General features: G+C 40.9%; 1 protein-coding gene across 2 annotated transcripts in view; it reads left to right on the forward strand.

Moving 5' to 3' along the window:
• VDR (vitamin D receptor) overlaps positions 1 to 18,168 on the forward strand; it is a 76,923-nt gene that overhangs the window by 31,939 nt on the left and 26,816 nt on the right. For both annotated transcript variants that reach the window (XM_033138478.1, XM_033138479.1), the window contains 2 exons: positions 8,243 to 8,314; positions 12,269 to 12,419. In XM_033138478.1, coding sequence (XP_032994369.1) covers positions 8,243 to 8,314; positions 12,269 to 12,419 — 223 coding nt within the window. The remainder of the gene's footprint in view (positions 1 to 8,242; positions 8,315 to 12,268; positions 12,420 to 18,168) is intronic.

Genomic DNA, 18,168 nt, shown 5'->3' on the forward strand with positions numbered 1-18,168 from the left:
TTAGATAGCTTGGAGAAGTTAGTATTAGTTGGAATTGCTTTAGATGTCCCTAGTGTAATAGTTGCAACATGCAGAGGCGTACTGAGCTGCTTGGCTGCCGGGAGTGGCAAGCTAAGCCGCACCCCCCCGGGGGTGGGGCCTCGCTCCATAGCGTATGCGTCACAGAGCGCAGCCCACGCGGACTGCGCATGTCCGCACATGCGCAGTCCTGTGGGCTGCTGCGGACATACCCAGTCCGCCCAGACTCCCAAGCTGCTGCCCGGCACCCCTTCCAGCGGCTTGGGAGTCGCGCTCGCGAGGTGTGTGTGTGGCCGGGTGGCGGCTTAGGAGTCAGTCCGCCCGGATTCCCAAGCCGCTGTCCGGCAGCCCTTCTGCGTGAGCAGCTGTCACACTGAAGGGATGGAAAAGGGGTGCCGGAAAGCGGCTTGGGAGTCGCACTCGCAGGGGTGGCAGCACAGACTGTCACCCTCCCCAGGCTGGAACCCGGGGTGGACCACCCCCACTGTCCCACCCTTGCTATGCCACTGGCAACAAGAAAACAGTTAAGCAAAGAAAAAGGCAACTGGAATAAAGACCCCCAATGTAACAAAATTATTATACATTGTATATTTCAAACCTTTCAGTCTTACAGGTAAAACAAAAAATTGCCCTCCATTGCCTTTGCACATGCACATTCACATTCCACCCTAAAATTTCTGTAATCCCAAACACTACAGCATAATAGGAGCCAGTGTGAACCCTGGTCCTAGTATAAAAGTAATATTCAGGATCTTATAGCTGGAACCTGCTCAACAACACACAGTTAAGACTGAATAAATAGTTCTACTTTTTCATAATGTTAAATTGAATGCCACACAAACTGACTCTTGGAATTCTCATAAACCTATAATTTGACTACGATGGACAGCTTGAAACAGTTTGCTCTCAAATTAGGACTGTAAAATTACCTATAGTGACACTGCTTCTGTTGATTTGTTTAACTCTCCCAAACAAGTAATGTCGCTGTGGTCCTCAACAGTTTTATAAAACAAACCTGAACCACTTCATATTCCATGTACTCTGGAACAATTATGGGGTCAGTAGTCTTGTAGTGATATATATATATATATATATATATATATATATATATATATATATATATATATATACCAGCAGGGTCTGATTTACCCCTGTTAAAGTGAATGAGAAACCAAATGCCTAAGCTAACTGAGGTCAATTCTATCCCAAGCCACTTCTCAAAATAAAATAGAGAAAATAACATAGCATTTTAATTGTATCATAAATTATATTTTTGTGTGTTTATACCACTTAAAGAGAACTGGAATATATTTCTGTCTTCATTTTTTAAAAAGAAAAGGTACATTCCTGTGCACAAAAATAAATAAATAAATAAGTAAATAAATAAATAAATAAGCAAGCAAGCAAGCACTGCAGTGGTCTGTTGCACTTCTGTAGTAAATTTAATTAATTTGTGTGCAAAAGGAACAGCAATTTTAGGTATTCTTCATTTTAGTTATTGACTAGAATTATGAAACATACATTCTAATTGACCACAGAGAGGGGTGAACAAAGGAAAAATGGAAAGAAGGACTTCCTCCTCTCAGGGCAATTTCCAGCACTGAACGTTGTCTGTTTCTGAATTGTTATGTCCCATTGATTAGTGTCTAGAGCAGGTTCAACAAAACAAACAATAATGTGCAAACAAAATACTGGAAGCAGACATTAAATGATGGTACATTATCCCATTGTTCCTTTTTAAAGCATGAAAAGCGACTTTTGGAGGGGCAGCTAGGCATAATTCACTTATCCCAGAGCCCAGACTGCATATATTAATGTTGGAGAAAATGTGTTATTTCTTGTGGAAAAATCTGTGATTGCTTATGTAAACAGCATGTGGTTACATGAGTCTCATGAGCACATGAGCTGAGGATCAGTACTCCCTTCTTCCTCCCATCAACTGCCACCACCAGCACCACCCACTTTTAATATATTTTTAGATCTTTGTGTATCCAAATTTTAAAAGTGCCATTAAGGAAATGCTCTTCATGGCTGTATTTAGAGCTGCTATGCTTCACAGCTTTCCCCACCGCTTCCAATAGTGCTGTCTTCCCTCTCCCTCTCTGCTGTAGGAGCAAGCAGCTTCATAATATGTTAGGAGAGGCAGCAGGACAGTTGCCCCTCTTCAACAAGGCTGCTGCCTTACCCCAAAGTGTGGAAGCTTGGTATCAAGCCATGGCGGACTGATGGAAGTAGAAGAAGGGCCATAGCTCATTGGCACACCATGTGCCTTGCATGCAAAGGATCACAGGTTCAATCCTTCCTCAGCATCTTAGGCAAGGGGATAGAAATTGTCCCCTGCATGAAAACCTGGAGCTGCTGCCTGTCTGTGTAAAAAACAACAACCACTAAGCTAGATGGACCAGTTACCTGCCTCAGTAAAATACAGTTTCTGGTGTTCCTAAATACTGCCAAAAATACTTCAGTGTGACATTATTAACAGTGGGTGCTCAGTACTTCTAAAAAAAATGCAACACAACAAATTAGTATTGGTAATTGTGTGGGGAACATCTCAAGCTGCATAGGCAAATTTACTTGTTGATATTCAGTGGAGGTAAGAAAGGAAGAATGGGTGAAGGAACGTATTAATGGAGAGTCCAGAGTCCAGAAAGCAATTTAAAAATATTTCATAAGTGGTGTTGCTATAAAACAGCTGTGTCTGAAAAATGTATTTGAAAAACTGGGTCTGAGTGAAAAATACTGCCGATTACGGAGTTTGCCAAAAGCCCCAAAAGGAAATCACGTTTTGTAGAACAGACTATCCACCTGTTGCAGTTGTTTAATATCAAATTATTCACAGTAATAACAAACTCTCATGGTATTTCAGGAACCTCTCCAGATTAATTCACACTTAGAAACATCAGTGACTTTGAATTGCATAAGAAAATCACCATAACCAGTCATCAGTCTTACCTCTTGTCAGTCTCTTTTCATTATAACCTGACAATGGGAAAGGAGCCTCACGTTTACTGTAGTAGTAATTCTTCTTTGCTGTACTAGTAATTATTCATGTTTACTGCACTAGTTTGCTTCTTCATTGCAGCCCAGTTGTCACACTGAAAGCTGTCTAATAAGCCTTTCACGCGACAGCTATGTTTAAAAGGTTAATAAGCTTCACAGTACAGGAAAAATTCAGAAGTGGCGGGAAAGTGATATAAGTTTGTGTCTATTCTTCTTCTTGTTATTTTTGAGACTGAAAAAGGAGAAAAGCTAATAACCTGAATGAAGGCCCTGAATACTTTGGAACCAGGTTATTGGAAGGAATACCCTCTCCCACTTGAATCTGCCTGTGCTTGTGTGGTTGGTATATCGCTGTACGTGACCTGGGAATGTGGGACAGGTGTTGTAAATTGTGGAATCCATATTGTGTCACTTCCTCCCCTGGGAGGCCTGATAGACTCCTTTCTTAATGCCTTTTTGATGAGGTGTAAAAGAGAAAGGCCAGGCTTTAATGAATCACAGCAATTAATAAAAAGCGGACCAAAGTAAGAAACATTTTAAAAGTATTTTTCTTTAAAATCGCCAGGGATGGGCAACATGTTTGTCTTGGGGTGTGGAGCCACCACCCGAAGATCCCTATTTCTGTTACCTATCAACTTAATATATATAAGCAGGTCCAGCTACAGGGAACCAGGCAGAGGGCCTTCTCAATAATGGCGCCCGCCCTGTGGAACACCCTCTCATCAGATGTCAAAGAGATAAACAACTACCTGGCATTTAGAAGACATCTGAAGGCAGCCCTGTTTAGGGAAGTTTTTAATGTGTGATATTTTAATGTATTTTTAATCTTTGTTGGAAGCCACCCAAAGTGGCTGGGGAAACCCAGCCAGATGGGCAGGGTACAATTAATAAATTATTATTATTATTATTATTATTATCATCATCATCATCATTCAGGTGGTCCTTCAGATAACATGGTCCCTAACCATGTAGAGTTTTAAGGGTCAAAACCAAAGCTATAAATCAGACTCAGAAACAAAGCAAAGGGGACTTGCCTGTGTACACATACTGAGCTAGATGGACCATTAATCTGAGTCAGTATAAAACAGTTTCCTATGTTCCCGTGAAATGCGTAATGTTGATTACAGTGTATAACTTGACAATGTATGGTTTTTATAAAGAAAAAGAAAAAAGGATTCCAATTAAGGACCAAAAGAACCAGGCCTTTCCAAAGAGTAAAATATTTGTTTGCTGTCTAGCTGATAATTTTTGTAGGATTGCTACGTCAAATACATATTTATTTAGTCAGCAAAAGGGAAATGAATTGTGGATGCTACAATGAAAGGGGACAATTAAATCCCATGCAGCCATAGTAGGTGCCTGTTTGGCAAACCATCTGAAAGCTGTATTAGTCATGGCTTAGTGACATTGTCATAATTGTGCGCTGGGAAAATCCATATGCCTTTTCGTCTTTAGCATTAATATATGTATCATAGTGAAGTATCATGCCATCCTAATTGCAATCCTTATAATTAGCCCATGGTATTTATCTAAGTTGCATCTAGACAGAAATTACATTAATTACTGGCTGAGACTATCCCTCCTCCTGCATGTCCTTCTTACCTTAACTATTAAGGACAGTTTCCAAGCGACTGGAAACGTGCAATGATAAACATAACAACAGCTCTAGGCTTCACCCCACAGATCCTACTTAACATGGGGTATGAACAAGCCAAAAAAAAAAACACCCATCAAACAATGTGTGGAAGATACCAAACGCCAAGCAGATTTAGCTGGGTCCCTGAAAATTTTTATCAGTGAAACCAGAAGACACCTCATCTCCCAGATGCCATATATAACCAACCTTGGAATTCCAAAACAGTGCCTCCCTCATAGTCGCCAGTGCCTCCCTCATAGTCGCTTTTAACTGTTTAATCCCAGTTTCTATCTTTTTAAGTATGTATGATATAATCATCTTTTAATTACTAGTTTTTATTCCTTACCTGTTTTAAGTCTTATGTATTCAGTATATTCATATGTTTTATCTTATGCTGGTCTATGACCGAAATAAAGGATACTACTGGTGATACTGATACTGATATTTTTTTTAAAATAAATAAATTCTGAGGCCAGGAAAGTTGCTATCTTGACTTCCTGCTAAGTTGGAAGGCAGAAAGAAGGTGATTCATTGGTGCAGAGTAGACTTCTTGAGTGTTACAGAAACCTATTAGCAGTGTGTGTGTGTGTGTGTGTGTGTGTGTGTGTGTGTGTGTTGGCATGCAGCTAACCCATTTCCAGTTGTTTGCTGCAAGTGTACGTATCAAAGATTTTCATGGAAGATGCTCCTATGTTACCTAGGATAAAGTTTTGTAGGCGGCCCATGAGCTTCTCGAGTTTTAATGCAAAGATTATAAACTATCTAAAATGCTTGTTCATAAGATATTTCAGTAAGAGACTTGAACCCACAACCCTAAGATTAAGAGTCTTATGCTCTAACAGATTCACCTATATTACAAGAAAAGAAGCAGCAGGCCCTGTAGTAAAAACACCTTGGTCGTGAAAACCTTCCTGTTATCTTTAATGCAATCTGTTTTGACCATGGTAGAAAACAAAATTTTACCAGGACCAATAGGGCCCAAGGGAAGGGTAAGTGACCTGGAGGTGCTAGAACCAGAACCAGAACTATTTATTAAAGAAGGTGATAATAGTTGTGTTGTGAGAGTTGGGCCTTTTAAAAAAAATCTCCTTAAGCCAAAGCAACATGCATAAGGTGGCTTACAAAAAGTGTCTTCTGATGTTATCAGCAGTACATTTCTACTACACAAGTTCCCCTTCTGTTACTTTAAAGCATTGCCAGTCAAATGCAGAAGTCAACTGTGGTCCAATTGATGGCATTTTCGGGAATGTCTGATTGCTGGACTCACCACAAGTGAGGCCCTGGTTCCTGAAATTGTTAAGGACGGTGTACTAATGATCTGAAAGGCTCCTTCTTTAATGTAGTTCGTATCAGCAGCAATTAATCAAAGTTTCTGTGGTGCTCTACATTGACCCAGCTCGTGGGTAGTGTGTTGGCCCTAGAATGGCAGGGCTGGAAGTTAAGAACTTAGGCCAATAACTTTGATTTTCTTGCACCCAGTGAACCAGCTCAAGGTCCGTTAATGGATGCCAGGCTTCGCAAGTGCTAGCTTCAAAAGCAAATTTAAATATATCTGATGGTGGTTGAAGAAACATTGTGCTCTGTGGGACCTGAGTGTTACACCCTGTGTATTTAAACATTACTTGGTATCATATTGCCCAGTAACTGAGAGAAAGTGTTCCTTAATTCCAAAATGAGATAGGGCTTTGGTTTTGTGGAGCTGAAAGAGCTCAAAATTGAGAACAGATGCCCCAATTCCTGATGGAGGCAGTTTGTTTTGCAGTATGGCTTTTGCAGAAAGATAGTTTCCACACATTTAATCATATCTTTCAGGAAAAAAAGTTATTTCCCCCCACACAGTTTCTCCTGTTCAGATTGACAACATTTATTTGGTGTAAGCTTTGTGCTATGCTTAAAAAGTAATAATTGAATGTTTGTCCTAGGTCAGAGGTATGGTGGATCCAACTGAAATATGCTTAGATTAGTAGTAGCCATCTTGCCTGCCTTTTATCAGGCTTCTTGGTTGTCTGTGGACACAAATTGATAGCATGGTCAGGAGGGATTAAAGTGAGTTTAATTGATATACTGTATAGTAGTATGTATATTGTACTGAAAAACAGAGCAGCTTTCTAGAATCTAGATGAAGAATAAGCAGGTGTTTTTTAATGCCATTGAAAGATGGTGCTCTCCATTGACTTACCTGCAAAACAAAAAAGGGGAGAGAATATTCATGAGAGATGGTCAGTACACAATGCATTAATTCCTTTGTTATAATACTTGTTTGAATTTTGTGCTGCTTTTGGAAAGTATTATCATCAAGATGCAGGTAGAAGAATGAAGACTACTCTGTCTTATCAGTGGGTTGCAATAAAGATTTCAACTAAAATTTGCAAAAAACATGGGTTTGAAAAGGTCTTCAGATTCCTAGATGCCCGTGTTTTAAATATTTGGGATAAACTTGGTGATAGTGAGTCTTGTGTGTATGTGTATACACAATATGTACACACAAAAGCACATGCATGCACACCACATATGTACAGCACACAGACAAATACACACAGCTAGAGGCAAAACAAAATAATAAAAAAATTCCTTCCAGTAGCACCTTAGAGACCAACTAAGTTTGTTCTTGGTATGAGCTTTCGTGTGCATGCACACTTCTTCAGATTCTTCAGTGTGCATGCACACAAAAGCTCATACCAAGAACAAACTTAGTTGGTCTCTAAGGTGCTACTAGAAGGAATTTATTATTATTATTATTTTGTTTTGACTATGGCAGACCAACACGGCTTACCTACCTGTAACTACATCTAGAGGCAGTTGCCTGAACATTGTCAAAACCTGCTAGCTTGGCAGCCATGGATATTATGAGAAACCTAAGTCAAATTCAGAGCAGGCTAAGGTAATAGCATGGGTGACATACCACACGTTTTCTACATTGCCTACAAATCTTGATTAATTAGCAGTTGGGATTCTTTAGTTGCAGTTCCTGCACTAGATGACCACTGGGGTTTCCTCCAACTCTACAATGTTATGATTCTGTGATTATGTAAAGTAAAATAGGGAAAACCCCTTAAATGCCAGCCCTTGCAGAGGTGTGCTATACTGTTTCCTCATCATTACAAAAATCCTGTTTTAAAATAGTGAATATGATATTTTAATAGTGAATTTGAGAGATGCTTCAATTCATTGGCATGAGTTTTCTTTTTAGCTGTTAAGTAGCAGTGGTCTGAAATGGGAAAGTCTTCCTCCCCTCGCCTCCATAGCAAAGACCCCCATGTGTAAATGCAGTTTCTTCTTGAAAATTCTTCTAAATTATGTGGTATGCTGCTGGGAATAATGTACCATGTGGTTAGCACTATCTCTATGCCAATAGAAGTTCCTGAGAAGCTGTACTAAAATGACACCTTCAGTTTAATGAATCCCATTTGGGTGTGGTGGATTGTTTGCAGAGTGCCACGCCTCACTTTTTAATGTATGTTGCTTACGTCAATGGATGAGAGTTAAAAGCTAGAGTAAATTTCCAAACTCAAAGCAGAGTGTGAGATTACCAAACTGTCTTGACAGCCGCTGGATATTAAATCAAACTTAAATATTTTTGGATTGCAGGTGGCTCAATGTCGCAGTTTCAGAACTCGTGGGAATTATACCAGCAGAGTATACAAAATGACCTGGATATTGGTAAGGTATATCACTCTCTTGCAAACTGTTTATTCGATTTTAATAAGTTTGTCTCTTTCCCTTGGTCAGCGAAGGGAGAATTGTGTATTATTAAAATTATGTCATCTTGGCTTTAAAAAAAATAATGTGCTCCTTGAGGCTTGTCTGAACAGTCCACTTCTTATGTGCATTTTGTTTTGTTTCTCTGCAGATTATGTTGGGTTGGTCTCTGATTAAAAAGTAGTGGCATTTCAGATGGGACTAGCTATTTGTTGAAGTAGAAGTGTGCAAGCTTTCAAGTTACATTAATGCTTTTCTAGCAAAGAGACTGACCTAAGGATCAGTCTCTGCTACGATTTCAGGCCACATCCACACCATACATTTAAAGCCCCCACATGATTTCCTCCAAAGAATTATAGGAACTGTAGTTTGTTAAGGGTGCTGGGAATTGTAGCTCTGTGAGTGGTAAATTACAGATCCCAGGATTCTTTGGGGAAAGCAGTGCACTTTAAATGGTGTGGTGACCTCTCTCTGCCACGAGCTTGCATCCCTTTCTCTCTCTCTCTGTTTCTCTTTCTGCATTGGCCCTTCATCTGCAAAATGTAGACAACAACATTGACATGCCTTAACATTTGTTTTGTTATAATCAAAACTGCAGCACTGTAATCAGAATGCTTTGAATACCCTCTGACATGCTATATAAAAAATAAATGTTGTTAACATGTGTATCCTCGTTAGGAAGACTGGTGAATTGTTATCTTGAAGAGGTTCCCCATTCCTCACCTTGCTATGCTTCAGGATATCTGTGGAGGATCGGGGGCAGGAATTAAAGTTTATCTTAGTTTGGGGGGCAGCTGAGGTGACAGGTTTGGGGATGAGGGAATTGGATTTTGTCCTGATTTATTACATCATGGCTGCTGTTGGGATGGTTTTGGCTGCAAATCTAAATACATAGTGTAGCATTGGTTTCTAATGCAAGTATTTACAGTGGTACCCCGCTAGACGAATGCTTCGCTAGACGAAAAACTCGCTAGACGAAAGCATTCGTCTAGCGGGAGGCTGCCCCGCTAGACGAAAAAGTCTATGGGGCTGCCTCGCAAGACGAAAAAATTTCGTCTTTTTTTTTTTTTCGTTTTGCGGAGCGCGGCTCCCATTGCCGCTCCGCAAGACGAAAACCCCACTAGACGAAAATTTTCGCGGGACGAATTATTTTCGTCTAGCGGGGCACCACTGTAGTCACATATCAAAAAGGCACATATGAACACTTATCAGTGAGTAGAGTATTCAAAGTTATTGTTCAGACTCCAAAATCAAGTTACCTATTTGATCATTTAAACAATTGGAAATTTGCAGCTGATCAGTTTACATTGTGTGCTGAAAAACTTATAAATTGGTCTGCTGCCCATTTGAAATGATTAATTGTCTATATTGGTAACCAGCTTTGCTCTTTCTAGTAGAGCATGAATTCACCTCTCATCTTCCAGATGTATTTCTACACTAGCAATTTACCAGTTCAATAAGACACCAAATGGATATGCTCCTTTTGTAGATTTTGTTGGCTCCTTTTGTATTTGCTGCCAGTATTTAATCAACCCTTAATCAACCCCGAGGAGATAAAACAAAAGTATGAAATATTAGCAAAGGCTAATAACAATGTGGAATATTAACCTGCCATCCTGGATTATATGACTGGCGTGGCTTCCACAAGGAACCTATTCCAATACATCAGAAAAGCCATTAAGCATTCTGAAGTGATATTTGAGCGGTTTTATAGCCTTTGTTGGGCTGGTGTCAGTTATCTGAATGGAAAAAAATATAGCCAGCTCAAAGAGCTGTGCCCCTTTAAGGCTTTAATATCTCATGCTCCATTTATTAAGTAAAATGACTGTAGCAGTCTGTTTTGTTTCTACCCAGCTAACAAAGTACTATCTGACAATCCCATTTTGGTTGCAAAATATAATTGTTTCTCTGTCAGTAGTGAAAGCAAACAAGTGATAAACATCATGTTTTAGAAAGTCCCCCTCTTAGCCACCAGCACGGTAACTAAGCATCACTCCTTCCTACTATCTGAGCATTGTTAAATTTATGAAAGAGGAAAGATAACTTTATTGAATGTTAACGTGCTGTTTCAGATATCAAGTCTAAGTTTTAAATGGAAATAGTGACATTCAAAGGTCAACAGCCCATCATTGATTAGTACAAACTTAGACATGCAGTTAACATAGTAACTAATAAGTGTACTTCCTATTTGGGCAGACTGTCAATGTTTGCCTTACTTGCAAAGGAGTCAGGTTAGGTCTATAGTCAAGGATAAATCTGAATTTCCATTTAAAGTGGAAAAGGGAACTGTTGATTCAGTAAGTTCATCTGTTTCTTCTTCTTTTAAAAACAGTTTTCAATTACTGAATGTAATAGAGGAAGAATAATAGGTTTAAAAGTAAGAATGTGGAGCCCCTGAAATGCATGTCATGAGATAAAAGGCTGTTGCAGCTAAATTCTTCTTGCTCAAACTACATGTGATGGTAGCAAACCTATTTGTTTAAAACTGGGTCTGCCCCAAACCATTTTTAGACCAAAAGAAATTCACTGAAACCTCCCACTCAGGGCTTATCTCCTCACAGTCAGAGTCTGTCACCCAGGTGCTTTTCTCCATAGTACCTGAACTGAAAAGCGCAAAGTGAGAGTTTCGTTCTTCTCACTGGCTCTTAACATTTGGAATCCTCCATACACTTTATGTGTGGTTGGGGCAGATCTGTGTCTGATCAAACAATTCTGCCAGGGTCACATCATCATTGGAATCCCATCCTTGCATATAGGTACATTTTACCAGCTGAGCATACCATCCACATGTTAGGAGAGCCTGCTGGATCAGGCCAATGCCTATCTAGTCCAACATCCTTTTCTCACAGCCAGCAACCATATGCCTGTGGGAAGCCTGCAAGCACAGCCTCTTTGCTCTCGCAAAAGCAAAGAATTTTAATTTTACCTGCTGACAGTGACTGTGTCAGATAATGTTATAAAAATTAGTTTCTCTGCATAAAATGTATCTGACTAAGCATACAACATTACCTTGTAAACATAAAACAACATTAGAAAGTAAATAGGAAATTTAAATTACAAGTTTCATCAAGTCTTGATTCATGCTTAGACATCAGCTGCCAACTTGCTTCTTGACTTCTGATGTAGCCCTCACATTTCTCATATGTATAAACCCTGCCTGCTGCCTCTGTGACTTGTTTCACATACATCTCTATAGACTGAGCATGGCAGGTCCACTATGGAATTTGCATAGTCTCATCAATGAACTTCTTTACTTCTACTGTAGTAAGTTTACATGTCAAAGGAGGTTCATCTGCCCTGTCAGACCAGTCCATCAGCTCCACCAGGGACAAACCACTGGGGTTGATGGAAGCTGTCTTCCTTGGATGTCATCATCTCTGACCCTAAAGTTGATGATCTTTTAGACACCAGCTCTCCTCTCTTCACTGTCATCTGATGATAAGAGTGTCGGGATTATCACTTCGCTGAATGCATACCACGCTGAGTGCAGGATGGTTGGCAAAACAGCATCCTTATTTTGCAGTCTTCTTTCACAGCCTAACTCACTACAGCTAAAACAAGCATGTTTTACTTTGATGTTCAAACCGTGCCCCCCCCCCCCCCCAAATCCTGGATTTTGCTGCAACCTGTGTTATCTGTAATGCAGTGGTCTATGTGAAGATGAGAAAATGAAACCATCTTAGCTGTTGATTGTTCTGGAGGGGATGTTTATCAATGACATGTTTATTGTGAATTAAGGATTTTGCTATATCCCAATTGAGTAAGCAGATCAGAAAATGGAGTGGGGATTCTTACTAGCTTCTGAAGAGTCTTTGCTACATAGATTATGATATTTGATTATGATTACCACATAGATTATAACTGAAAAGACTGTTGTATTGAGGTTTATAAACTCTGCACTTTTCTCTGTCACAGAAATGGAGACCATGGCACCTTGCTCAGCATTTCCGGATCCAGCCAGTGACTTTGACAGGAACATTCCACGTATCTGTGGTGTTTGTGGAGACAAAGCTACTGGCTTTCATTTTAATGCTATGACCTGCGAAGGCTGCAAAGGATTTTTTAGGTATGTGACTCCTGGCATTTGTCATAGAGTATTCATAAGAGATTTTGACCTCTGCCCTCAAGAAAACCCATCTTTACCTGGGCCAGCAGTTTACTTTCAGCACAAAAGCAGATCAGCGAAAGAGGTTTCCTGTACAATCAAACCTCGGATCCCGAATGCTGAAAACCCAGAAGTAAATGCTCCCGTTTTTGAACGTTTTTCGGAAGCCAAATGTCTGACGCAGCTTCCACTTGAGTGCAGGAAGCTCCTGCAACCAATTGGAAGCCACACCTCGGTTGTCGAACATTTTGGAAGCCTCTAACCCCACCCACCACTGACATGCCCTTGTAAGGTTGCTCAGAAGGAAGTGGGGCCCTCTTGCTGAAAAGATTTCCCAACCCCTGCTCTAAACCACTGTCTCTGTCTATACAGACTTTAGATGTAATTAATAACTTGACTGTGGAGAAATGACATGGTGCTTATTATATTTAAATGGGAGTTTATCTTATTACAATTTTACTTTAAAACAGTTTGGAATTTCACTATGTGGGAATTCCCCTGCTGCTTGAGAATGGCTCCTTTTTCAAACCCAGGATAAGAACTTTGATCATCCCTTACTTAAGCAGCAGTTTGGATTCCGATTATCAGCTCTTGCTTAGGGCGAACAGAAATTTGCTGTTCTTCTGGTTCATGGGACTGTGCCTACCCATGCACCATCTGAGTTTTGCTACCCCTGCTATATGTTTATGAATACTGAGCACAGTACTGGCATAGAGAAAGCCGGAGGACAGCTGTCTCCCACTTTCCTCTTAAACCACATTAAGAAGGAGCCAGTATTCCATCTGCAGTAGCCCAGACAGTTCCAAGAACTATCAGCAGTTTAGCATATCCCACAAATGAAGTGTCCATCTTTCATAAAGCAAATTACTGTAATGATGATGTAGGACGTTTTCCTGGGAACTCTTTGTTAAAAGCAGATGACTAATAACAGATGTAATTAACAGCTACTATGTGACTAATTTAAAACTCACATGTACTAAATGCTATAGTGGGACAGTAACGCAGGTATAGGATTTGTGTGGACATAAGGTAAACTTCAGGTCCTCAAGGACCATATCTTTCCAACATAACTCCCTTATTTCAGCATCTCTATAGTAAACTAGACACATCCACTCTTGCTAGATTGTTGGAGATGGGATGTTTTGCATACCATCAGCCTTGCAGCCAGTTTTCCAGCTGGGCTGCAGTGCACCCTGGCTAACTAGAACAACAAGATTTTCTTCAATTACTGTTGCTTAAATGAGCAGCTCATCTTTCACAGGTATATTTCCACATACAAGGTTAGTGCCTTCAGCTAATCAGTCATACGCTGTGTGCCCTGGACAAGATAAACATTGGTGCATGCCATTTGTCAACTTTGAAGGACACACGCATGGAACATCTATTCCAAGGATCACTGTTAAGAAACCTTAGAAGGTAATGAGTGAGGCTTGGTGAGCTGTGTACCACACTCCCAGTGAAATGTTAAGAAAATCTTAATCATTTTCAGAATTTGTCAGGAAATCTCATGCTCAGATATCTGGCCAAGGAGGATCTTTTCCTTTCATGGAAACCAGGTTTATAGGACAATACTTTCCAAATTTCTGGTATCTGAGGGATGCCTTTTTTGGATTAAAAAATTGAGGCACCCCTCTCTTAAACCCCAAAAGGTTGGAAGAAGGCAGACCTGGAGCAAGGACTCTGAAAGAGATGCAGTGGAAGCCTTCCTTTGATGGCTGTTTTGCATTGAGTGCAACTGGACAATTCATTCTCTACCAATGCAGACACGCAGGAGAATGATCTGCCCTCAGAGGAGGCTGATTAGAAGGAGCTAGGATGGGAAATTCACAGCACAATGATGTCACGCCATGCATTGTGTTATGCTCGATGTTACGAGGAAGAGAGCAGAAAGAGACATGGAGCAGCTGCTGCTCCGTATCTCTTGGAACATCTAGTTCTGGCCCATTAAATGTGGCACAATAGCTGAGGTAAGTTGCCAAGGAAGCTGGAGTTTCCATGACTTCAGACCAGCAGCACTTGATCTTTTTCTGAAAACGTGCTGAAGGCAAATGCCAGTTGCTCTGCTTGACATAGTGGTGGCTGCAGGGACGCCAGTGGCATGAATGATGCACGGGGTTAAGCCTGAAAATCCCTGCAGCATTATCTGACCTTGGAGGTGGATGGAAAATGTCACATAGGGGAAACTTGCACTAGGCTATTTTGTTTCAAAGCAACGATAATGACATCTTGAGACCAAACCAGGATGTTAAAAATGAGATGTCTGTCGCATAACTACTTCCCCCTCTGGACATTTTCCTCTCCGGAGCATGATTCAAAGAGTTTGCTGAACACCTTCATAAAGAAATGTGCATGTCTTGTTGGGGAACACTGAGTAACTGCATTTTAAACCTGAAACAACAAAATTCTCAACTGCTTCACAAGCACTGACTGATCAAAATAGAATATAGTCCACTTGGTCCTTCATGGCAAATCCCTCGAGATGTTTTGCAAAACTAAAGTTGGGGAAGCCATTTGGTATTGGCCTTTCAGTGGTTTCTCTTCTATTGGGAAATATAATCTTCAGACACTTTAGAGTGCATTGCCTTCCCAGTGTCCTCTGACACCTCTTGAAGTTTGTTCATATTGGATTGGTTGTTATGGGTCTGACATCTATGATAAAATTTAAAATATTGATAGGAATTGTAGAAACTAAATTAGATAATAAATATCTTTGCAATGTACTGAATATGAAGTACTGGGTGTCATTTCTTCATTTTATATGTAGCATTGCTGATTTGTTTATTCATATCAGTCGGGGGGGTGTTTCTTTATGGGGCCCTGGAACATTTCCAGATTGGCTGTTGGTCCACAGAAAAAATTATGGTTGTCCTGCACTATATCTCATGCAGGATAACAACCAAATGCTGACAATGTCCTATTGCCACCCTGCAAACATATAGCCATGCTTCTATGAGTGCTCAGTAAGCCAGTCTGGAAGCTCCCTTACTCAATTTAATTTTCTCAAGAGTTCTTGATGCTTGGTAAAAATGTAATGAGAGAGGTGTAGCATTGAGGGAGGTTTCTCTTTTTCTCCAGAACCTAAATAAGAGTGAGGACTTTCCTTCACACTGTGCTAACTCTCAGGACATGTGCAGTTGGTGTCTTGGTGCAGTCAGCAAGCCTGCAGCTCCTGCCAGTGGAGAGGCAAGAGAAGAATCAGGTCTCTTGCTTGCCCTGCCGGAAGCAGGCACACTTCTTCTGCCCAGTCTTGCACTTCCAGGGCTGCTCTAGCTTATTGTTGCACAACAAGTGGCACCTGAAGGTGGTGCTGCTTGTCTTCTGGGTGTGCAGAAAAACAATCAGCTTGTTGGCAGTGATGTGGAAGTTCACATGGCGCAGCATGTCGGCTTCCAAGAAGTTCAGACGTGGCATGAAGCACTGTGGGCTGTCGTCCTCTTCCTGGTAAGGGTCGCTTCCCAAGCCGGCTTGGCACACCAGCAAGGGTGGACAGGGAAGCCTCAGCCATGCATTGCTGCAGCTGGCACTCATTGCCCAGTCACATGTCCTGCAGTACCAGCCCCCTGAAAGGCAACAGCATCACCAGCTCCCCCGTGCCAGCAGTCCTCCGCGGCTGGGGTGGGCACATTGCCACTGACCAGTGGCCCCAGTCACCACCCCACCAGTGTCATTGCTGTTGTCCTCCGTCTCACAACTGCCACCTCCATGACAGCGTGCATTGAAAAAGAACTCCTTCCACCTTCTTCTGCCATGGAGCTATAATTTTGGCTCTTGTCTTGCATCATTAGAGTTTGTTATTCCGTCTTTGATTTATCCTTCCCTTCCCCAGGGTTCAGAGTCCTCTTTCTAAGCAGGTGTGGGTTCTCTTCCAATTTGGCAGTGGAAGATGCCAGATATTTTGCTTAGTGCATGAGAGACTCAAGCAAAATATAGTTGACTGTTGACCAACTTTAATGAACTTCCTGATTGGCAAAGTAGAGAGTGTATAAGGTCTATCTGGTGGGCGGGGAGAAGAGGATGTGAGTTTAAGTAAGACCTCTCAAGTTAGGAGTAGGTGCAACCATGGTTGATTGGAGAGGACTCCGATTCCTGGAAAATAAGGTGACTCAGATTCCTGGAAAATAAGGTAACTTCTGGCCAAAGACAGGACCAGTAGATGTGCAGCAGAGACACTTCTATTTATGGGTTATTCTAATGAGAAGCACGGGGACCTGTTCTGAGGCATGCAGCACTAGATAGTTGTATGTGTTAGGAAACAGTTTTACTTCATAAGAAAAACTTACCCTCTTGGCTGCAGAGATTTGTTTTTGTATTCCCACTTCTTTAGGGCAGATTTTCAAGGCAATCTTAAATCTAAAAGTAATTTTTTTATTAATTTAGATTTCATTGCTTTTGACATATTCTGTTTTGGTTTGCGTTCAGTTGGGGTTTTGTGTGTGTGTTTTGCTTTTGGACAGTGATTACTGTAACTACCAGGGCTATTTGCTGCTTATGAGGTGATTCACATTTATACAATATGAAGAGTGGGACATAAGTAAAACAGCAAAACATGGAGCAAAAATGCATTTCTAAATATGCAGTGAACATAAGCTGAACAGTTGTGGCCACTTTCAGCTCCCTGGTGCATGGCTACTATATTACTACAAACATGCATTCGTAGCACCCCTGCTATGTAAAATATGATTCAGCTCTTAACAGGTCAAGATTAAAATAAGGAACCTCCACATTCAATTCCCCTTGCCCCTGCTGTTAGTATTGGAGACAGGTGGCATTCCTTTACTGCAGCTGTAGCTTAACTGAGCTAATTTACAAGTCTTTTATTAAGGATAAATCACTGAATTATTCACAGATGTTCCCATCCAACCCACCATCCTAAGCTATGTCATGGGCTACATTATGTTTCCCCATTAACAGATAGTGGTGACTAAAATTAATTAGTGCCCCATTTAGAAGAGACTGAATTAATCTGTGCTTGCATGTCCACATGCATCATGTTCTGATTTCTGAATGGTTACCAGTCTAGTACAGAGCTAGATGAGGTTGGCATACCTGCAGTCACAAGGTATTCCACTTCTAAGGGTGAGTAGTAGAAGCCCTTTGGTGATTGTCAGTTGTGTTTACAGTGCCTGCTACAGTGAACTCTGAAAAGTGTGTTTGGAGATGCCTATCTGCAAAAATGGGCTTGAGTATGAGCCAGGGAATCATTGCCAGTGGTGGATCTCCAGCATAAGCACCTTGTGCTTGACATAACATCTGCATTTGACCTTTCACTGTTTTCACAAAATGAGATACAGTAAACAAACAATAAAACTCATATCCCTTGTACAGTGTGAATTGGCCCTGAATTTGCAGTCTGACTTGTCACACTTGTGGGATTTTGGAACGTCTTAGGGTATTAATCTTTTTCAACAATCCCTTGGAAGTATAGCAAGCTGTTTCTCATTTTCCACATTAGTAACTCATGCATCACTCAAAAGCTAGTATACTTTACCAAAATATCTTGTGATGGAATATCTCACTACCGATCCTGTAACACTGTGGATCAGTGAGATGGGCAATTTATGTCCTGCATCTGCCTACTGGCTTATGCCATGTTAAGCATACCAAGCTCACTCTTGTACGTACAGTATTTCATCATTTTCTTACGTAACTGCATGAAGAGTACATTCTATGGAAGGCAGGGGAGTCCCTTCAAAGATTCTTCCCCCACTCC

This window comes from Lacerta agilis, chromosome 2 (assembly GCF_009819535.1).
Source record: "Lacerta agilis isolate rLacAgi1 chromosome 2, rLacAgi1.pri, whole genome shotgun sequence".
Lineage (NCBI taxonomy): Eukaryota > Metazoa > Chordata > Lepidosauria > Squamata > Lacertidae > Lacerta > Lacerta agilis.